General features: G+C 42.8%; 1 protein-coding gene across 5 annotated transcripts in view; it reads left to right on the forward strand.

The window, feature by feature from the left end:
• Window positions 1-16,312, forward strand: part of PIK3R1 (phosphoinositide-3-kinase regulatory subunit 1) — an 86,743-nt gene extending 70,431 nt beyond the window's left edge. For 3 of the 5 annotated variants that reach the window (XM_042987730.1, XM_042987733.1, XM_042987732.1), the window contains exons 8-16: window positions 7,354-7,456; window positions 8,149-8,247; window positions 8,350-8,530; window positions 8,741-8,866; window positions 9,592-9,734; window positions 9,938-10,114; window positions 10,213-10,281; window positions 10,919-11,089; window positions 12,003-16,312. In XM_042987730.1, the coding sequence (XP_042843664.1) occupies window positions 7,354-7,456; window positions 8,149-8,247; window positions 8,350-8,530; window positions 8,741-8,866; window positions 9,592-9,734; window positions 9,938-10,114; window positions 10,213-10,281; window positions 10,919-11,089; window positions 12,003-12,192 (1,259 nt within the window). In that variant the 3' untranslated portion in view covers window positions 12,193-16,312. Of the gene's footprint in view, window positions 1-1,616; window positions 3,882-4,345; window positions 5,971-7,353; window positions 7,457-8,148; window positions 8,248-8,349; window positions 8,531-8,740; window positions 8,867-9,591; window positions 9,735-9,937; window positions 10,115-10,212; window positions 10,282-10,918; window positions 11,090-12,002 lie in introns of those variants that run through there. The other 2 variants (XM_042987736.1, XM_042987743.1) reach the window with 2 other exon arrangements.
• The last annotated feature ends 5,016 nt before the right edge of the window (window positions 16,313-21,328 follow it).

The following is a 21,328-nucleotide window of genomic DNA, read 5'->3' on the forward strand; positions in this document are numbered from 1 at the left end:
AATCATTACGTGTTATGTTTACCCTACTAATATTTAGGTAGCTAAAGCAGCTTTCTATAGGGCAGCTAGGGTAAAATTGGGACCATTTAACACAGGGTGCCTTTGAATGAAACCCATTATAAGTGTATTTACATATTTCAGATTTCATGGATATATTCAGAAATATTAATGCAGCATAATTGAAGTCTAATATTGCACCCTCAAGCCCGGAGTGGAAAATAAATGACTCTTTTTCCCTCCTGCCCCTTCTACACCTGTCAGAGTTAATGTTTAACCACTGGCGCATTGCAAAACATTCATCCTGAAGAGCCTGATTCATAAATCTTGTTTTAAATGCACTGGGCTTGGTTTTCAACCAAGACTAAAGCAAGCACTAAGGTAGAGGGAAATGACTTTCAAAGAGTTTTACTTTTCTCTGATTTATTTTTTATTGGGTTTAAAATGTGGTCTGACATTAGAGGGTTGTTTCAAAGGTGAGAAATGAAACCTTGAAAAAACTTGATATATTTAGATGGGTTGGAATAAACAGAGAGGCAAGCCATACTAGGTTTTATCATGAAATAGGAAGTTTTGTTTGTGCTCTGAAAAAGAAACCCATTTCAGGGTGTGTATATTGGTGGGGTATAGGTCAACTTTTGTTTTCACAGTGCTGTCTTCTCTTTCTCTGCAAGGACAGCATCTGAGAGGGAAGGAGTACTTTATTCTGCTGAGCAACGGTCCCACCTTTTATACATTTCGTAGAATGTATCGTATGTAAATCTGGATTTATTTAGAAGTTCAAATGGATGTTTTCCTTAGTGCAGGGTCATTAAGAGCACTGGATATGGAGTAAAGAATTTGCATCATACTGAAAGGCTCTTCTGTCCTAATTCGTGTTAAGTTAAAATTATGAAGGGAGGTATTCATTTAACCCTTAAATGAAGATTTGGGTTCGTTTATTTTTTCCTTCTCACTGCATTTTTTTTTTAAAGAAGTTGTGCAGGGTGCAAGCTGGTTGTGGGATAGTCGCTGTCTGATGGCGATGTGAGATAGTGTTCAGTCTATTCTTTCAAACGTATTTTAATGATTAAGGATATTTTTCCTGACAAGATCACACCTGCTGAGAAATGAAATGTGGCCTCTTTTTGCCTCTGAAATGAGTTTTACAAAACTTTGAGGAAAGGAAAAGTAGTAAGACATAGTGTTTTGAAGACTCCACAAGGTAAAGTTAGTTTTCAGTTACATGTGTAAGTTTTGCAGTGTGGCTGAGTCTTTGGGTCTCCAATAAATGTTGGCATTAAAATACAAGTTTTTTTTAAAAAGGACTTAAGGAAGGGACACCTTGGTGGCTCAGTCAGTTGAGTGTCCGACTTTGGCTCAGGTCATGATCTCACAGTTTGTGGGTTCCAGCCCCACATGGGGCTCTGTGGTGACAAGTCAGAGGCTGGAGCCTGCTTTGGAATCTGTGTCTCCCTCTTTCTCTGCCCCTCCCTTCCTCTCCCTCCCTCTCTCTCTCTCTTTCTCTCATTAAAAAATAAACGTTAAAAAAAATTTAAAAAGGGCTTAAAGAAAGTGAAAAACATTTCCTAAGCTGTTATAACATCTGTGTGTTCCATTTATTATTTGTAAGTGAATCCTACGTTTGTGTGATACTTTGGACATAGTGGGAGATGAATGAAATACAGTACACAGAAAGTTGATCCTTTTCTCCCAAGGAGAAGTTACTGATTCTGTTCTACCAGCAGAGGGCTCCCTTTTTAAGCTAATAAAGAAGCAGTATGTGTCTCGCTCATGACTTTTCAAAGACTGAAATTGAACCGGGGAAAAAACTCAGCTCACACTTTCAGTAATGTAATAGAACCTCTGTGGTAGAGGATTGGACATATCGTGAGACATTAGAAGCAGAGTTTTCAAATCTCTCCAAGTCGAAGCTGTTAGGCTTTCCAGTGGTCAGTGTTCTGTGACAGAATACTGTTGGACTAGTCAATATTTTAATCTTGGGGAAGTTTTGACATGGAACATCATGTAAATTTAGACAGATGCTTAAGAGACCGGTGTTTCCAAGGTTTCTAGCTTTAGAGAGACTATTTTTAAAAGTAGGCCAAGATTCTGCAGCTCAGGATGCAAAGGTTTTCTCTGAACTCGCCTTACGTCCCTGTGATCAGCAGGCAGGAGCTGCGAGATTCACTTATAGACTCTTTTCTTCCCACTGGCAAGTAGGTTTTTCATGCTTTATCAGTCACACCAAAGGCAAGTTTGTAAAGACCCCTTGCCTACGTGGACTTTATGGTCCCCACCTAGATCTTCCTTTAGCACTCTCTACATATGACCCTGGGGTTCCCTTCCTGTACAGAGTCTGAGGGTCTTACAGACAGATCCTTGTTGCCTCGAAGAGAACTAGAAGGTGTTGTTTTTTTTTTTTTAAACCTTTAAATAAGCTAAAAATAGAGAACAGAAAAAGTCAGTTTTGTTATAGGTGTGAATTTTTTCACATGTGGCCTTTAAGACATTAACTTAAGTTTCACTTGTTAATTTTAACTTTATCTGGCAGAGGGAAGTAAAGACAGGGCCAGTGGGTGGAGAAAAAGGAGTTTAGGACTGAATGTCAGAAGGCTAGGTTGTGGCCCCGGAGCTTTGATCTTGTGCAAACCCCTTCGATCCCTCTGGATCAGGATCGTGTGTGTGTGTGTGTGTGTGTGTGTGTGTGTGTGTGTGTATAGCATGAGGGATTTGCTCGAAGTGGTCTTTGGATTACTTTCTGGTTTTAAAGTTAGTGATTCTGTGATTTTCCATTGTTAAGGTTCTTGGGATATTAGTAAAGCCATCCATCTATGCTGATGCAGAGTGAAAATTTTCTTAGATCAAATTTTAGTGTGGTCCATTAGCACTTTCTCAAAGGACACAGATCCTCTGGAAAGGCTCATGGGCTCCTTGCCCTCTCCTTTGCTCCATTTAGCAGTCACATGAACTGCATGCAGACACAACTTTTAATTACCAGACACTTCTAGGGCCAGTTAAACGTGAGTGGAAATTGGCTTCATAAAAGTATCTCGCAGAGTAGGGTTTTTCTGCTCCTCTTCATGAGGTCGTGGAGCGTATGGGATCTACGTCTTCCCCACCAAACTCTCCTCCCAGGATCAAACGTTTTTTTCAACCCTGTACCCTGCTCAGTTCCTCCGTAGGGCTTTCCTCTTACACCTGCGGGGCTGTCTGTGCTGGTGTGTGGGAGGAGGTGGACACGAGCAAGGCACGGTGTTCTGGGCTGTTCGGAGAGGTTCAGGCCTTTACAAGCAAGGCTTTGATTCTATTTTTGCTGAACTAGCTCAGCCACTTCCTGTGTTTGGCCGTGCATAGTGCCTCGCTTCACTGTGGCCACTTGAGCCCCGCGCGCTGCCGCAGCCAGTTAGAGAGACTATTTTAGGTCCCCTCACAATGGCCTTCTCATTTCCTTGGCGAAAATGAGCGAGTTGGGCTGGCAGTGGCCACTTGTTAGCCGATGACAACTTTGACTTTGACTTGGGCTCCCCTCCCCCACCCGAAATCCCTAGCTCAGCAAATATTTGAACCTGCCCAAGTTAATCATGAAGCCGTGATCTTTATCTGCGAGACGTGCGAGCGCCGGGGCTTTCTCCCTCCCGCGTACGGCACCACCGGCAGCCAGTGGCTGTGTCCATGGGGAGCGGGCGGTGAGCGGCGCTGCTGCGGCGGTCCCGTCCCGACGTCCGTGTTGCGCCGCGCGAGCCCGAGGGTCCCGCGCCGCCGCCGCCCCTGCACTCAGCGGGCGGGAGCGCTGCCGCGGAGTGGGCGCCACCGTGGGGGCGGCGGGGAGAGCCGGGGGCGGCGTTCGCATTGTCGGAGACCGGCCTGGCCGCGGGAAACTGCAGACATGCATAACCTGCAAAGTAAGTTGCCTTTAACTTGTACCCCCTTCGCCACTGCCCTGCTTTTGTGCTTGTGTGCCAGGTTCCCCTCTGTAGTTTGTCTTTGCGGGTGTGTCAGTGAGACGAAGTGCTGTCTGGGGAGGGCAGATAAGAGATTAGCGGAGACACTCCCCCCTTTCCTGGAGGGGCACAGTGTGCGGAAAAGATGGGCTTTAGGCTGGAAACGGGGAAGGAGGTAATTACAAAGTGCTTGGCTGGAAGTTGGTGCCCAGCCAGGCTTTGGAGAGACGTGGAAAATCACCTGTCTCCCTCCCCTCCTCCCCTGGTCCGTTTGCCACATGGGATCCAGCAGCAGGACTGGTTTGCACCAAGTGCTCCCAAAGACATGGGGTAGCCCTCTGGGCTGTTAGCCTGTCCACAGCTGCTGGCGGGACTCCTCCTGGGGGAGAGAAAACACGTTTTTATTAAAGTAAAAAATTTTTTCTGACCCTCAGTCGAGGACATATCCCAACCACTTGGACCATTTTTGTGCGTGTGATTTTGAATTTAGGAATAGAAAAGTGGCCCGGGCCGTCTGCGGGAGGGTATAGGTTGAGACTGCCTTCCTCATCAATGGGACAATAAATCCAGCTAGACAGGATTCAAGCAGAGTGCTCAGTGAAATGACATGCCTTTGCTCTACTATTTTATATGATTCTAAATTTGATAGAGGGTCTAACAATAAATTTTAAGGGGTTCTGTGTTCTTTAAATGGTCACACAAATATGTGACATACATAAGTGCATTGATCACAAGCCCACTATAGTTTTTTTCAATCAGCTACTAATTGGGGATGGGGGCTTTTCCTCCTCACCTCTTCATAATAGTGTAAATGTAAAGAGGTGGTTTATAATGGAAATGTACATTAAGCTCTAGTGAGGATGGGAAGACTATATGCAGAATGGCTGTAGAGAACTGAAATTAATAGATTTATAGAGGAATTGATTTCTTTACATTAAATATTGCTAACCAGGAATAATAGTCCCCAGGGTAAGGCATTTGAGATGGGGGGGGGGGCGAACAACCAAAAGTGATTACATCACTCTCCCCTCAAGCAGTATTAGCACAAGAAGTCGGAGGATGGGTTTTTCAGTGACAAATAGTTTGCAAACATAACCCTACCTCTGCTCTGCATTCTTGATATATATGGCCCCTTTCTTTTTGGAAGGCGTAACTTACCTGGACTAGTCTTGTTAGACAGTAACATTAAATGTGTGCTGATAATAGGCAGATCTTCATTCCTGTTGAGATGTTGCATTATTATTCCCTAGTGGCTAGTGTTAACTTTAGTATGTTTGGTAGAAGGAGATTTTTCTTTAAATTGTGCTTTCTAATGTGGTACGTTTGTAACAGTGTTTAAGTTCTGAGTTGTCAGTGAGTTATGCAGGAATGAAATTAAACATCCTGAGTTCTTGATCCCTTCTGCTTTTAATATATACAGGAGGCATTTAAGGACTGTAAAATATACCTTAAATATACTATTGTGATGCATTTGTAAGATTTTTAAACCAAGGCATGACCAGGCTCTCCATAAACCCAGATGCACTAGGGAAAAAAAAAAAAAAAAAAAAGCTCCGGGCTGCAGCATATCAGCTTTTGTCAACCTGCCAACAGCGGAGCGTACCATGCTGCAAGGAGTAATAAAAAAGGAATTAGAGAACTCAGTGCTGGAGGAGAAGAGTCAAATTAAACACCTTTTTGAAACGATGAGCATGTATACATTGCAGTTCTATGAAATGTGGGTTCTTCCTGAGGCTGGGATTGTGTTAAGACTGGATCTAGAAGAGAAATGATGGAGCAGGAGTGGTCTGGTGACATTTTTCTGACTTGATTGGCTGGGGTGTGTGATGTAATAGGTTACAGTGCAGCCCCTTATAGGTTTTAAAATGAATTCCAAGACACCATTACAAAGAAAGCCGGACTCTTTTCTTATAACTGAGCTCAGCCAAGGAAACTCTCGCACAAATGTACAACACTGTTTGGAATATGGAAGACCTGGATTTAGAATATGCTAAGACAGATATAAATTGTGGCACAGACTTGATGTTTTATATAGAAATGGATCCACCAGGTAACACTGCAGTATTCTTTTAGAAAGCTAGTTAATTTTGCGGATTTTTGGGGAGGGGGGAGGTTGACAACTACTGTAAACCGATCCTCTTGAGTTTTCTATTTTTTATTAATTTGTTGTAACTTAATAAAAATTAGTTGGATCATAGCTTGGACATTAAATCGTTTGCCTGTGGAAGCAAGCAGATCAGGCTGTCTGTTGGTAAATGGTTTTTTTTCTTACTTGAATAGATATGAATTGAATTCCAGTTTTTCACTGGTGTCTTTTGTTAATCGAGGTCCTTTGCTATTTGTGTTGTATTGTTGTGTATCTTTCATACTGTTCCTTTAATTAAAATGATGCGTCCTTTGTGCTGCTTTTCTCTTTTGACAGTGGATGGGAATAGTGGTACTTTGCAGTGATAACACTTGGTACTTTAGAAGGCGTGTAGAATGTAGCAGTGATTACAACTCAGTTGTAGGTGACCTGAAACTATTCTAAATCAGACGCTGAGACTTTGCCTACTCTTATATTGAGACACTATATTGAGAAAAGGAGTTGGCTTGCCCTTATTTCATCCTAGTCCTTATACAGTGTTCTTGATAGACTCCTGAAATAATTTTTGCGTGAAATACTGTCCTTTAAAACTTAACGACTTAGAATTCACTTACAAATCCTAGCCTTATTTTGCTTCCCAAATTTTCTTCCCGTATTAGCCCTGCTCCCAATTAAGAAATTCAGAAACACTTGACATTGAGGAAGAGGGATATGGTTTTTAATCAGTCTTGGCATATAGAGCACAATCTATCCACTAGAATATTAACATGAATGCTAAAGAGATTTAGGTCACAGATGAGTTTCTTAAAGTGGCTTTTGGCAAAAGAGGGCCTGAAATACTAAGATTAGAGAAACCCAATTCCTCCTCTTAAAACATATTGCTGTAGATGAGCTTTTTTCTTACAGCAACAGCATTTGTGGAGGACAGAAACCAAATTTGTCTTTTATAATTAAATAAGAGGAGGAAATTAAAGCCAACCCATGTGATTCCTCCTGCTCATATGTTCATGGTTTCCTATTTTAGATGGATTTGATCAGGCCTGAAACTTTAATATAACTAGAGCCTAGAAGCAGAATGCCGGGACTCAGGATTTACTCTGAAATACACTCACATGGCCAGCCGGGTTTATTTGTTCATCTCTAAGCCGTTCTCTCTTTTTCACTTCCTTTTCTTTTTGATCCATGCTCTGAGAGATGCTTTTTTTTTTTTTAAAGCAAACGATCATGTTTCATGGAGTTGTGAATTACTGCTGTATTTCATAGTATTGTAAAGAAACTTAGTTCTCATTGCAACCTTCCACCGTAGTTGGGATCGCAAACAACTTTTTGTTTCTCTTTAATCTACAGCATTGCCTCCTAAACCACCCAAACCCACTACTGTAGCCAACAACGGTATGAATAACAATATGTCCTTACAAGATGCTGAATGGTACTGGGGAGATATCTCAAGGTAAGGCTCCACAAACTCTGGAGTTTTCGCTAGAGACAGAGCTCTGGTTTTAGAGAAAGAAACACACCAGCTTGCTGAGTTCCATTTTTAGGATATCCTCCAACATAAGCATGAAGCATAGTTGGTAGTCTTCCAAAGAAGACCAGAGAAGTCCCTGAGCACTGGGGAACTGTTGGGTGCTGGATGCCACAGGAAATTAAATACTCGAGAAGTCTCATTATTGACAGAGAGGTCAGGAAAGCACCAGGGTGAGGTGGCCCACTGCCTTAAGGGAGGGTCCAGGGTCGCTTTCTGTTAGGCAGAAGTATAAGAATTAATGTTAGTATCTTGTACGTATGAAAAAGGCCTGTTTATTCGTAGCTTTTTTTTTTTTTTCTGAAGGGGAGGAAGGAGTCCTTTTCAGGATCATGACTTTGTGAGCTCATTGGCCAGAGTGATTAGTGTGTTTGGACCACCGATAGACCAGTAATGAAAGGTTTTTTTGTTTTTTTTTTTCTTTTAGCTCCCAGTTTGTAATGAGATGAAATTTATTACATTTCTATATAAACAATACATATAATCAGAAAATGCAATTAATAAAGGGGTGGGGGGGATAGAGGCTCTCTACATAGCTGGTGCTTAATTTTGCTGTGAAGCTAAAACTCTAAAAAAATCCTCAAGGTGAGCTTTGTCCTGTGTCCTTTTCGTTTCAGGGAAGAAGTGAATGAAAAACTTCGAGATACAGCTGATGGGACCTTTTTGGTACGAGATGCATCTACTAAAATGCACGGTGATTATACTCTTACACTAAGGTGAGTCCGGGAACATAGCAACGCTTGAGGTGTGTAAGTAGACACTGGAACACATTTCTAAAGAAGATTGTAATCATGCCCTTTATTTTATTGTGTTTACAGGAAAGGAGGAAATAACAAGTTAATCAAAATATTTCACCGAGATGGGAAATATGGCTTCTCTGACCCACTAACCTTCAACTCTGTGGTTGAACTAATAAACCACTACCGGAATGAGTCCCTAGCTCAGTATAATCCCAAACTGGACGTGAAATTACTTTATCCAGTATCCAAATACCAACAGGTATTCAAAACTGAAATGCTCACATTACAATGTTTAGACAAGACACTTTCAAATACTTAGAAAACATTGTGAAGCAGGTGAATTGCATGTAATAAAATTTCAAAAACTTTATACCTGTGGTCACAAAATTACAGTTTGAGTATGGCCAGTTACTGGACTGCATAGCTGATGAACTGAAGTTTTCTCTCTTCTCATCTCTCATTCTTCCAGGATCAAGTTGTCAAAGAAGATAATATTGAAGCTGTAGGGAAAAAATTACATGAATATAACACTCAATTTCAAGAAAAAAGTCGGGAATATGATAGATTATATGAAGATTATACCCGTACTTCCCAGGTGAGTTTTTTGCTAAAATCAAATTAAAATCTCAGAACTCTTAGTTACTAGAATCGAACATGTGTCAGTTCGGTTTAGGAAAAAGAAAGTAAAGTTGAGGTTTTGCTCATCAAGTGGGGGGAAAGATCATGTATTTGCAGATCATTGTTTAATATTCATAGCATCTCTAATAAACCTTTTAAATGAAGCTCGTAAGTGTCAGAATGAGAAGTTCTCGTGATGATAATTGCAGAGGTCGCTGGGAGTTTCAAGTGGATTTGATGTAACAACTCAAAGTTCCACAAACTTGTCTGACCTCCAAAATGAATATTTAACTTTTTGATGCCCTGTAATAAAAAAAAAAAAAAAGTATAGAAGCTCCATTTATGGCAGTGTTTTCCTGGAGAGGTAATCTTCTCTAGGCTATGATGTATCTAGAACCACCAGAGGGAGTAGAAGGCAACATGGATTCCTTAAATTGCTGATAAAGGGGAATGGCTTTTAAAATGAAAACTATAGGAAATTGTTAGGCAGTCTGCTTTCATAGACTGGGAAAATTCCCAAAGGAAATGTGTGCTTCTGTGATACTATTTTAATGGGTTTTATGAATTAGAGGCCTTCCTTGCTAACAGAGTCCCTTCCATGCTAGACAGGAATACCATCAAATGTCCTGGCAGTGTCTCACAATAACAAATTATCCGTTCTGTGAAAGATATGACATTGTCTTATTAAACATTGTGTTGTAGGAAATCCAGATGAAAAGAACAGCTATTGAAGCATTTAATGAAACCATAAAAATATTTGAAGAGCAGTGCCAAAGCCAAGAACGGTACAGCAAAGAATACATAGAAAAATTTAAACGGGAAGGCAATGAGAAAGAAATACAAAGGTTGGTGAACCATGAGGGTTGTCCCTGTGCTCAAGATAATAATGCAAATCCTCCAGAACTGTTGAAAGATGATCTTGCTTTCTGCCCTTTGAATAATTTTTAAAAATGGCAGCACGAGAAAGCATTCTTTCTGACTTTCTATAAGCTGTGGGAAACCATTGTGGTGAAGCAGGTCATGACCGATGCCTTACTCTTGCCTATAGGATTATGCATAATTATGAAAAGTTGAAGTCTCGCATCAGTGAAATTGTGGACAGTAGAAGACGACTGGAGGAGGACTTGAAGAAACAGGCAGCTGAGTATCGGGAGATTGACAAGCGCATGAACAGCATTAAACCAGACCTCATTCAGCTGAGAAAGACAAGAGACCAATACTTGATGTAAGTCCTCGAGGCAGAACCCTGGGAGCAAATGACCGGCAGTTGCCAAAACCAAGGATCCATGATTAATGCATTTTCCTTTTCTAACTGTCTTCCAGGTGGTTGACTCAGAAAGGTGTTCGGCAGAAGAAGCTGAACGAGTGGCTGGGCAATGAGAACACTGAAGAGTGAGTACTCACCGTAGGTGGGAGGCTGGCGGGGGGGGGGGGGGGGGGTCTTCATGGTAAGAGAACTCGTGACTTGCTTTGTTTGCAGACCAAGTGAGGAATTTCACGGAGTTTGGAACATCTTCTGTAAACCACATTGCATTATCCAGAATGTTACAAAAAAGGAAAGTTTAGTGAAGGATGCAGAGTTAGTTTTTACCCACAGTCCAATTGAGTGACTCTGTCTAGAAGGAAGGCCCCAAACCTGTAAAAATCCCCAGTGGGTTTCTGGAACAGTCGGGAGGAAAAAAAGGACACAATTCTGTTCAGTGTATCTTTAAAGCTTAAGGCTAGGTTTTGTTTGAATTACAGGAGAAACTGGCAGTCCTCCTAGTCAGTCGGTTTCCTGATCTGAACTGGACAAACAGGATCGTTTGATACCTTCCCCTCTGCCCAGCTGCCTACATGTAGCTCCTGACTTACAAAGAGGAAGAGTCTTACTACTGGGGCTCTTTGTCCAGGGAGGTCACATGGAAGGCTGAGCTCCACGGCCAAGTGCCGCCTGAGTCAGAGCCGCGGTGGCTGGCCTGACGGGCTCGGTGGGAGAGGTGACCTCTCCCAGGGCTTCATGTCAAACCTTTCTCTCCTGCCTCCTTAGCCAATACTCGCTGGTGGAGGATGATGAGGATTTGCCGCACCACGACGAGAAGACATGGAATGTCGGCAGCAGCAACAGAAACAAGGCTGAAAACCTACTCCGGGGGAAGCGAGATGGCACCTTCCTGGTCCGGGAAAGCAGTAAACAGGGCTGCTATGCCTGCTCGGTAGTGTACGTATCTTTCTCTCCTGTCAGACAGCTGCGGACGTGTTTCATTCAGTCAACCAAGCTTCGAAGAACCTCACAGTGCCATAACCTAGAGTAGGAAGTAAAAAAGATACAACGTTTTTCAGGTCTAGGCAGAAGCATAGAAACCTGCTGTTGAGTTCAAAGACTGGGGTTTGGGTCTCAGTTCACCAACTACTTCATCTCATCATGAGCAGTCTCGATCTTCTCATCTTTAAAATGGAAGTAGCAACACGGGGTGGGGGGGTTTTACTTCCTGAGGTTAATAGCATTACAATATGAGGGAATTCACACGAGAGCTCCACCCGCAGGTCAAGTCTGCACCAGGAACAGGGCCCAACAGCCAGAGAGAGAGGTCATTGGCCTTGAGATCAGTGTACCCAAGAGAAGACCTTTCTGGCATGTGGCACGTTTTCCGTTTATGTCCCATGTGTTTGGGGAATACTGTGAACACTAAGTTTCGGATCACTATGAGTTAAGAAAAGCGAGTATCCTCTGGGACAGAAAGGTTCTGAAAATTGCACCCAGCCATCTCCCTCCATTTAACCGGAGAACTATTCCTACTGAACAGGAGGGAGAGAGTTGAGGATAAATGCAACGTGAGAGGCTGGTCTGCAAGAATGCAATTCATGCCTGTGCTAACCGTAGAGCCCTGCTCGCATGGCGGGGCCGTCGGTGATGGTAGTGCGCGTGTCCTCTACCCGATCTCGTTTCTCAAAGTCACCCTGTGACACGTCTGCCACCTTCAAGATGAGAATACAGTGGCTCAGGGAAGCTGAGGTAGCAGCCCAAGCCCGTAGCTCCCCTGGGAGTGTTCCCTTCCTGGAGCAAGGCCCGCAGAGGGTACTTTTTCACGAGGACCCTTTTCTGAAAACCGTGTTCTCTCTGTCCTCTGCAGGGTGGATGGCGAAGTGAAGCACTGTGTCATCAACAAAACGGCAACTGGCTACGGCTTTGCCGAGCCCTATAACCTGTACAGCTCCCTCAAAGAGCTGGTGCTACATTACCAACACACCTCCCTCGTGCAGCACAACGACTCCCTCAACGTCACACTAGCCTACCCGGTATATGCACAGCAGAGGCGATGAAGCACTTGTCCTCTGATCCTTCTCCTGGAGCTCAACCACCCCGAGGCCTCTGGAAAGCACAGGGCTCCTCTGCAGCCTGACCTGTAATTGAGCTGAGGAAACGCAGCCATCTGCCTTCAGATGGGACTCGAGCTTTCGACAAAAAAGTAGAGGGGAAGATACACAGCCTAGCACTGTGCCAGGACCACACGTTTCTGGAGTCCTTGTCCTTTTTTTTAAATTTTTTTTTTTTATTTTTTATTTGTTGGTTTAATTTAAAGCCACAAGGACACACAACACAAAGAGAAAAAGAAATGCAAAAATCTCTGCGTGCAGGGACAAAGAGGCCTTTAACCATGGTGCTTGTTAATGCTTTTTGAAGCTTTACCAGCTCAAAGTTGGGACCTTGTAGACCAGAGGGTGGACGGGCTCAAGAGCCCTGGCCTGGGGACGCTCGAGCCGGGCTGCTTCAGCCTGGGTATGGGCTGTGCACGGTGGACCCAGACACATCGCACTGTGGATTATTTCATTTTCTAACAAATGAACGGTATGTAGCAGAAAGGCACTTCGGCTCACCAGAGACGTTTTGGGAGAACGTCCGCTCACGTACGTTCAGAGGAAATTCTGTTGTAGCTGAATGCCAGAAAGTGTTTCCTTTAAACTTTAAAAACCACCACACCAACAGAAAAATGGAGCTTGGAAAACCGGACTTTAAAGGACATTCATTATATAAAATATGTACATAACAATGGATGACTAACTATCAAATAGATGGATTTGTATCAATACCAAATAGCTTCTGTTTTGTTTTCCTGAAGACTAAATTCACAGTGCTATGCAATTCTTAATTTTCATTGTTCTCGGTTTTAAATGTACCTTCAGAATAAGCTTACCCCATCCCAATTTTTGTTGCCTGAAAATATTATTGTCCCTAATTTTTTTTTGTTAATATTCATTTTGTGATTTTTTTTTTAAAGAAGAAATGTGTACAGGATGCCAGTAAAAAAAACAAAAAAACAAAAAAACAAAAATGGCTTCAGAATTAAAACTATGAATTATTTTACACTTTTTCTTGTACAGAGTACTTGGCTGTTAGCCCAAGGTTAAAAAGTTCATAACAGATTTTTGTGGACTAAATGTTTTGTTGGGCAGTGCCTGATAAGCTTCAAAGCTGCTTTATTCAATAAAAAAAAGAGAAAGATATATGAATATGACAAAGTATTGCTGAGTTCAACAATGTTGTTTCAAAACTCTTAAAATACGGTACCAGGTAATGTGTGCTTCATTAAAAATTGTGAACTTCTTGAATCTGGGGTGGGGGTGGGGGGAGAGGTAGCAAAGGGATGTACAGGTGGGGGGAGGGAGGGCTAGGATGGTTTGCACTTTCTCCTGATTACAGAGAAATGAGTAACTACTTCACTCTTTTCCCACTTGGATCTGCGAGTTATTACACATTAATTACAAGTACAAGACCTACTGGAACGCTAACGCCATGGAGCAGGTCAGAGCATCTAGTTCTTAGGAAGAAAGGGAGCCTCCTGGGGCAGTGTCCGCCTTTGTTTGGACCACTGTTTTCAAGGTATCGTCGCTGCATTTAGACCATGTGTCTCTCCAACGTTAGACTACCCATTGCAACCATAAAGCTTCATTTTGGAAGAAGCATGATCTGAAAAACTATTTTCAATCCGCCCATGTGTTATTTTCCTAGCTTTCCATTCAATTGAGATCATAAAGCAAATAAACAGGATCCTCACCGTTACCGCGTTGGGCTGTGTCGAGCTCGTTAAGGTCCTGGCCGCTTCAGGAATCCTGACAGTGCTTCTCATTCATCAGAGTCACTGTGTGTGTTACACGTCACTGTGGGGAAAGGAAGAGGTTTTAGAGTGTTCTTTCCAATTCTGAGCAAGAGGGAGAGGTCTCTCTCCCTGACTGACATATGCAAAGTCCATTCTGTTCCACGGAAACTGTCCGTTTGCGGGGGGAGCAGCACAGGATCAGTGTGACGGTCCCTCTCCGGGTAGGTTCAAACAGGATCTTAAAAAAATCACAGTTTTCCTTTCCCAGGAGTGGTTCAGCCACGGCTTGCTTTCTGACACTGGGGAGGGGTTTTTGTTTTGGTTTTCAGTGTTGTTCCTTTTAGAAATTCTTCTGAAAATAATCAGTCTAGCCGCTGACTTCATCAACTGTAGAATGTATTTTTTTCTTCTTTACATGATGCTATGATGCTATCCATACCAAGAGCAATAGTCAGTCTTACGGCCAGACTGTCAGCCTTCACACTTGACTGTACTGATCTGACCGCCTCCCTCTCATCACACAACTGAGGATCCCCCTGGGTGTAGTCTGTAAGTGTCAACTTTAAAAACACCCTTCCCCTTCACACAGAAGTCTGACGACTAATTAAGAGTGGTTTATCAACTAGCATTTTGGTGGGGTTTTTTTGATAGCACATCCACGTATGCTGTTAGGTATAATTTTCATTTACTATCTGAAATACAAGATTGAAGATGGAATGTTTCATACCAAGTTTGGTTAATGTTTCTGGTTCAACACTCTGGCAAGGTGGCCTGGTATTCAGGCACCTGCCTTATTTTTGCGTTTCGCAAACATAAATGCAAGAGGAAAGTTTCTCTTTGAACAGCAGAGGCAGGATTCATCATTCCCTGTTATGTCGTAACTCACTAGATCTGTGATGTTACATCTCTGCCAAACGCCTTTTTAATTGCATGTAGCATACCCACCACATTCGTCCTTATAGATGTTTGACCAGAAGGGCTCTTTGCGTTCAATCAGACAGTCTTCTCCTAATAACGCTGAGTGGCTCGTGAGTATGAATGGATACAGCAGAGGCATTCCTGATAGCATGCTTTTATGCATGCATTGATTCTCCCCACCCAATGTAACATCCTAAAGATAAAAGCCAGACGCTAAGCTAGCTGCAGAGAGGCTGGGATAGGGCTGTACAAGTGGGAGCACCGGGACCTGATCGTACACACGGAAGAAAAATCAGAACCGTGTGAAAAGGCAAAAAGCATGTGTTTGCAACATCTGACAAGTTCACGGCCCTTGATATATGTATATATGTATATGTGCATGGACTGTTTCCAGTACACCTTTCAGCCACAACAGATCCACAGTCATCGAGTTCAAGTACATAACAAGCAAATGTCTAGTACAATTCTTGTGTATGTGTATGGGTGGTTTGTTTTTTTTTTTTTCCTTTGAAGTTGCTTTGTCTTAAAAAGGTGAAAACTTTGCAAGTGAAGTGAGAAGTTCATAATTCTTTGGCTTTTTTTCTGCTTTTAAAAGTTACTCCTTTGGGGGAGCTGGTCTGGATGACTCACTTAACTTGGAAATCCTCATTTTCGGTGTGTCGAGTCACAATGTGTTTATGTGAGCTGTCACTGTGGGGAATCAATTGCTTTGTCATATAGCTGGTTATGAACTAGTGACGTGTTTGGGAGTCCTACTGATGTTCCTTAATGGGAGAAAAACTCTGCTGGTTTTAACACCTGTGCTTTTGCTATGCATGGTATCCAAGTAGTTGGAGAACAGACCCTGAAATCTGAGTTTGGGGCCTTTTAAGAAAGGGGCAGTTTAAAGCACAATGCCTCACATGGGACAAAGTTTGAAAATACCAAATTCTTATTTTTTAAAAATCTAGTTGTATAAAATATTAGTATTATGAGTAGCAAGGGAACAGAATTGGGTTCATTGGAAACACTATTCAACTTAAGGTTAAACTTGTCACCATGCGATAGCATTAGCTGCCCGGGATGCTGCTATTAAAAAAAAAAGAAAAAAAAAAAAAAAGAAAAAAAATTTAAAAAAAAAAGCAAAACAAAAAAAACTCATTTATATGTGTGTATTTTTTAAAGCTACGATCTGTTCAATGTTTTTACAAATCTGTTTATATGACATTGTTAAAATAAAGTTGGTCTTTTGACGAGAGGGAGGATGTCATGGTCAGTTGTAATTTTGCCTTTACAAGGCAACGGGGGTGGGGGGGGGTGGGGGGAGTGTGCCTCCTTGACATTTTGTTCAAGCTATAGATTCAATGGAGCTATGTCTTGTTGTTTTAAGTTGCTTTGATGCATTGTATTAGGTCTTCAAACAGAATAAAGGTTGTTTTGAAACTGAAGTTATGGTTTGAAGTCTCAGTGATCACCTAAGAAGCGTTTCTAAAATTGCTCTCTTGCTCTTCTGGTTAACAAACATCACTGCTGTTCCCAGGGCTTCCCACCTCCGTTTTCATCCTATTACCACATTATCGCAAGACACCACTTCACAGGAATGATAGGTTAGTGTTACTGGTGTAACTTCACCATATTCTCAGGGATGAAAAGAAGTTACCTCTAGGTGATGTGATATCATTGCAAAGCATGTTCTTGCTATAATGGCCACTGTCCCTCAATTCTTTCCCCATCCATCCATCCCACTTTGTTAAGCCTGCTGGTTTTGTCTCTATTCTGCAGTCCGCATATATTGAACACCCACAGGACAAGGACAGCCTGAGGCACTCTTCAACACGCCTAAGTGTGACACGGGATGTGGCGTGAGGCTTAGGGAGCAAAGCTACACTCCAGAGTGAGGTTTCTCATTGTAGCATCTAGTTAATACATACAAACCATTCTTAATCTGCAATACCTTTCCTATTTGTTTTTTTTTTTAATTTTTTTTTTTTTTTTTACATTTATCTATTTTTGAGAAACAGAGTGAGACAAAGCGTGAGCGGGGGAGGGGCAGAGAGCGGACACACAGAATCTGAAGCAGACTCCAGGCTCTGAGCAAGCGGTCAGCACAGAGCCTGATGCGGGGCTCAAACCCACAGACTGTGAATCATGACCTGAGCCGAAGTCGGACGCTCAACCGACTGAGCCACCCAGGCGCCCCTCCTATTTGTTTTTATTGCTGAGTGAATTTACAGCGATGCTACTTTGCATGTATATGGCACTCATTCACCATGTAGGCACAGCAAGGGTCCTGGATGTGGAGGCGTGGTCTAGTAATGGAAATGAGAGGGGCACGTAAATACAGTCATGGCAACAATGACTAACAGAGTATGGCAGGAACTCTGATTCCCTTCCTGCTTTTCCCCTGCTCGGTTCCGTATCCCAGAGAACTACATTCCCAGGGTCTCTTGTCATCTGGCTTCTAGATCCTGAGTCCTCCCGCGGCACTAACTCTTGCCAGATCAACCCTCCCAACCAAGGTTTGAGGGGCCCCAGGATGCTCTGCCTCTCAGAAGAAGCCTCTGGCTTCTGAGCTACGTAGAGCCTCAGTGCCTCCTGCCATGTTTAGTCTGGCCCCAGGGGTGGTGGCAGCTATCGGCTATTGCTAATCCTCAGGATTCTCTCACCCCCACCTGTCTGGTTTCTGAGACCTTCCACCATGTGAGTAACCTATTCTCGTCATTCAATTCTTCCTATCACAGCTAGATTTTTTTTTTTCCTGGCTGACCTTTGATTGATAAACCATGTAAGTTCCATTCAATACTGTATATGTATCATCTCATATAATCCTTCCACAATTGTGAGTTTGAAGACAAGCTTTCCATTCTACGATCAGAAACTGAAGGAGACATGTTACATGATTTACTCCGATCATGCAACAATTAGAAGAGTGGAGCACTAAGCCGTGTGACTCAAGCCAAAGCTCCTCACGCTGTCACAGCCTTCCAATGGGAAATGCTAGGAAGTTCAAAGAAAGGTTTACGGGTCACTCTTCCTGATGAGGCGCTGAAGATGAGGTTTCCACTGGTGGACAGCGCACAAGGGACCAGTAACGAATGGCAGGAAATGGCAAAGGTTTGCTTTCGACCAGAGGTTCCTGACCAACAGCATTATCATCAGCACTACCTGGAAACCTGTCCCAAGTGCAAATTCGAGGTTCTCACCCTCAAACTACTAACGGAGAGTAGGCCCAGCAACCTTTTTCCACAAGTTCTCCAGTTTAAAAAAGGTTTTTTTCCCAATGTTTATTTTTGAGAAACAGAGAAAGAGTGCGAGTGGGGGAGGGGCAGAGAGCGAAGGAGACACAGAATCCGAAGCGGGCTCCAGGCTTTGAGCTGTCAGCACAGGGCCCAACATACGGCTTGAACTCAGGAACCATGAGATGATGTCCTGAGCCAAAGGCGGGCGCTTAAACGATAGAGCCACCCAGGTGCTCCAGTTCTCTGACTTTAATGCAAACTCAAGTGTGAGAATCACTAGTTAACATCACCCGATTGTCGAAATAGTACTACCAGTATTTTCATTAGAAGCCACTGCTATTATTAATGAGTGACAGAAACATATTTTTACTTTATGATATAATTTACATTCATAGCATAGAGTCTATACAGAAAATAGACTGATTTTCAGTTTAGGAGATCTAGTCTTGTCTTCGGTCTTTAATTAGCTGTGGGAACTTGGTCAACTCAGTTCACCTGTGTAGGCCTCTAATTCCTCATCTGTAAAATAAAGTTGTGAGTCTAAATATGCTCTAGAAGGAGTCCCAGAGACTGTGGTGTGATTTAGTAGACTGAGACTATTCAATCCCCTGGTTTTCCGTTAACCCACAACATAAATGGTGACTGCAGATCACTGAAGTTTACTGAGAACTGGCCCCTTGTGTTGCCAGTGACCATGGCCAAGAATGCATTAGCAAAATTTGGGTCCATTTACCTGAAGTCTTAAGGTTACACTTCAGGTGACTCCAAGTAGGAAGTTAAGTTCTCACTAACGTGAAGGTGACCGTACTGGGAAATGACACTGACTATCCAAAGCATGAAGCACTGAGTCAGAGAACGTGGCCTACCAAATCCTCTAGGACGTGCCAAGACTATAGTCATGTTGTAACTGACACCGTCTCAACACATTAAAAACTTTTTTTCTGAACTTCTCCCTTCAAGTCTGCCTAAAAATAAGAATTTTCTAAAGACTTACATGTAAGACTGGAGGCCATGAAACATCTAGAAGAAAACAGGAAAAAGCTGCCTGACATGGGTCTTGGCAATACATTTTTGGATAGGACATCTAAAGCGCAAGCAATGAAGTAAAAAATAAACATGGGACTACGTCAAACTAAAAAGCTTCTTCATAGCAAAGGAAAGTATCAACCAAGTGAAAAGACAATTTCCAGAATAGGAGAAAATGTTTGCAATCTATGTATATGAGAAGGAATGGATTAATGTCCAAAATACGTAAAGAACTCATAAAACTTAATAGCAAAAAGAACCCAAATAATCCAATTTAAAGATAGGCAGAGGACCTGAATAGAAATTTTTCCTAAGAAGACAAATGAATGACTGAAGGCACATGAAAAGGTGGTCAATATCACCAATCATTAGGGAAATAAATCAAAATCACAATGAGATTACTATTCTAACAAGTGTGAAATGCTATTATCAGCAAGTGACATAACCAAGATCGGGACATAGGTCATTCCTCATTTTGCTCCCCGTCACAACTAACAACTATTCATGAACAAAACAGCACTGAAAGAATCCTAGAATGCTAAAGCACCCCAAGTACCACAGAGAACAAGATAGACTGCATTACCAGGGTAAGAGGAACAGCTACCTTCTGACCACAGTGCCCTTCCCCTAGGCCAGCACCACAGCATGTCAAGAGATCTCCCCTGAGCCTACAGTTCTTCCAGTGGAAAAAGAGAGCCCAGGGGTGACATCCAGCCCTGCAGCACTGGGGGCAGTTCTTGAGAGCCGCTATTCTGGTTCTGTCCCATAGGGATCACAGGGGATTCTACAGGACGTAAACACTGGGAATCTAATCATAACAGAGAAAAGGGGAGGGGACTCCATCAACCAGCACTTGGATGTTGGCAGACCAGATTCCTAACAGTAGAGCCCAAGTAGTCATTCCCAACCAGCAGTTTTGCTCATCTGCAAAACCAAGCCGGAGTGTAGTCTGACCAAGGTACTTAATAGGGTGCAAGTCTGCCTGATTAGAGTTCTCAAACAAGAGGTCTCACCAGCTCTGAAGTCTGGTCTGCCTATGCAGAAAGGCTAAGTCATAGCCCCATCCACTGCAGAGCATGGCCCTCAGCCCCTCTGAAAGGAAGAGCTGATGAGAACACCTGGAGGCTGTATAATCCAGCATCATTCAAGCCAGGAGATAGGCAAGTTAAGCTGATCACCCTCAGAGCAAAGTCAGGGTTGTGATTGGGATCAAGGGGCATAGGTCAACTTAAATCAAGACCACAAAGAGTTTTAGTGGCCTTGGACTTCCTCCTCCCACTGCACTAGGCAGAAAAACTAATTCATATACCGTCTTTCTGGTGTATACAGTCTACAGCCTGCCTGACCAGAGAACCTTACCAAAACACATCAGGGGCTGCATAACCCATCCAAGAGCCTTGCTTACAGTTGGACTTGCACAGAGAGCGTAACTCATGGCTTTCTAGGTCTATAGAACAACACCAGGGCCCCACCTGGCCAGGATATTCAGTGTGCATGCTTGCCTAATTTGGATCCCCAAACAATGAGACAAACAGGCCCTGGGACCGATCCTATTGCTCTTCCAGGCCAGGGAAACCAATTCACAGCCCCACCAACTTCTGAGTAGAGTACCCAATCCAACTGTAGAATAAGCCTGACCAAAAAATCCAGGCAACTCTGGGGCCCATCCTGTAGCCTAACTTGGGCACGGAACCAAAACAGCAGTCCTGTACAACTGTTCTCAGTGTCATACCATCCCTCCCACTCCTCCTGATGACCTCAGAGCTTGAACAGTTGCCTCACCCCAAAATAGACCCTAATACCAGACCCCATCTGCCCAAGAACGTTACTGGCAGCCATGTCCCAGAACCCAAACTCAACTGGGTTGTCAAAATCTGTCTTTGCCAAAGGGAACCAGTGAAGTCCGGAAGAGGAAAACACTCACTCAAATATGCAGATACAAATGTAAGAAATCAAAGATCATCAAAAGTTAGGTAAATATGACCCCACCAAAGGAGACTAATAAAACTCTAATAACTCACCCTAAAGAATTGGAGATGTACGAACTGTCAAAGAATTCACAATAATCCTCTTAAAGAAATTTAATGAATTACAAGAATGCGTAGACTACTAAATGAAATTAGGAAAATAATGCATGAACAAAGTGAGAAGTTAAACAAATAAATAGAAACCATCAAAAAAAAAAAAAAAACCCAACAG

The sequence above is a fragment of the Panthera tigris genome, chromosome A1 (genome assembly GCF_018350195.1).
Source record: "Panthera tigris isolate Pti1 chromosome A1, P.tigris_Pti1_mat1.1, whole genome shotgun sequence".
NCBI lineage: Eukaryota > Metazoa > Chordata > Mammalia > Carnivora > Felidae > Panthera > Panthera tigris.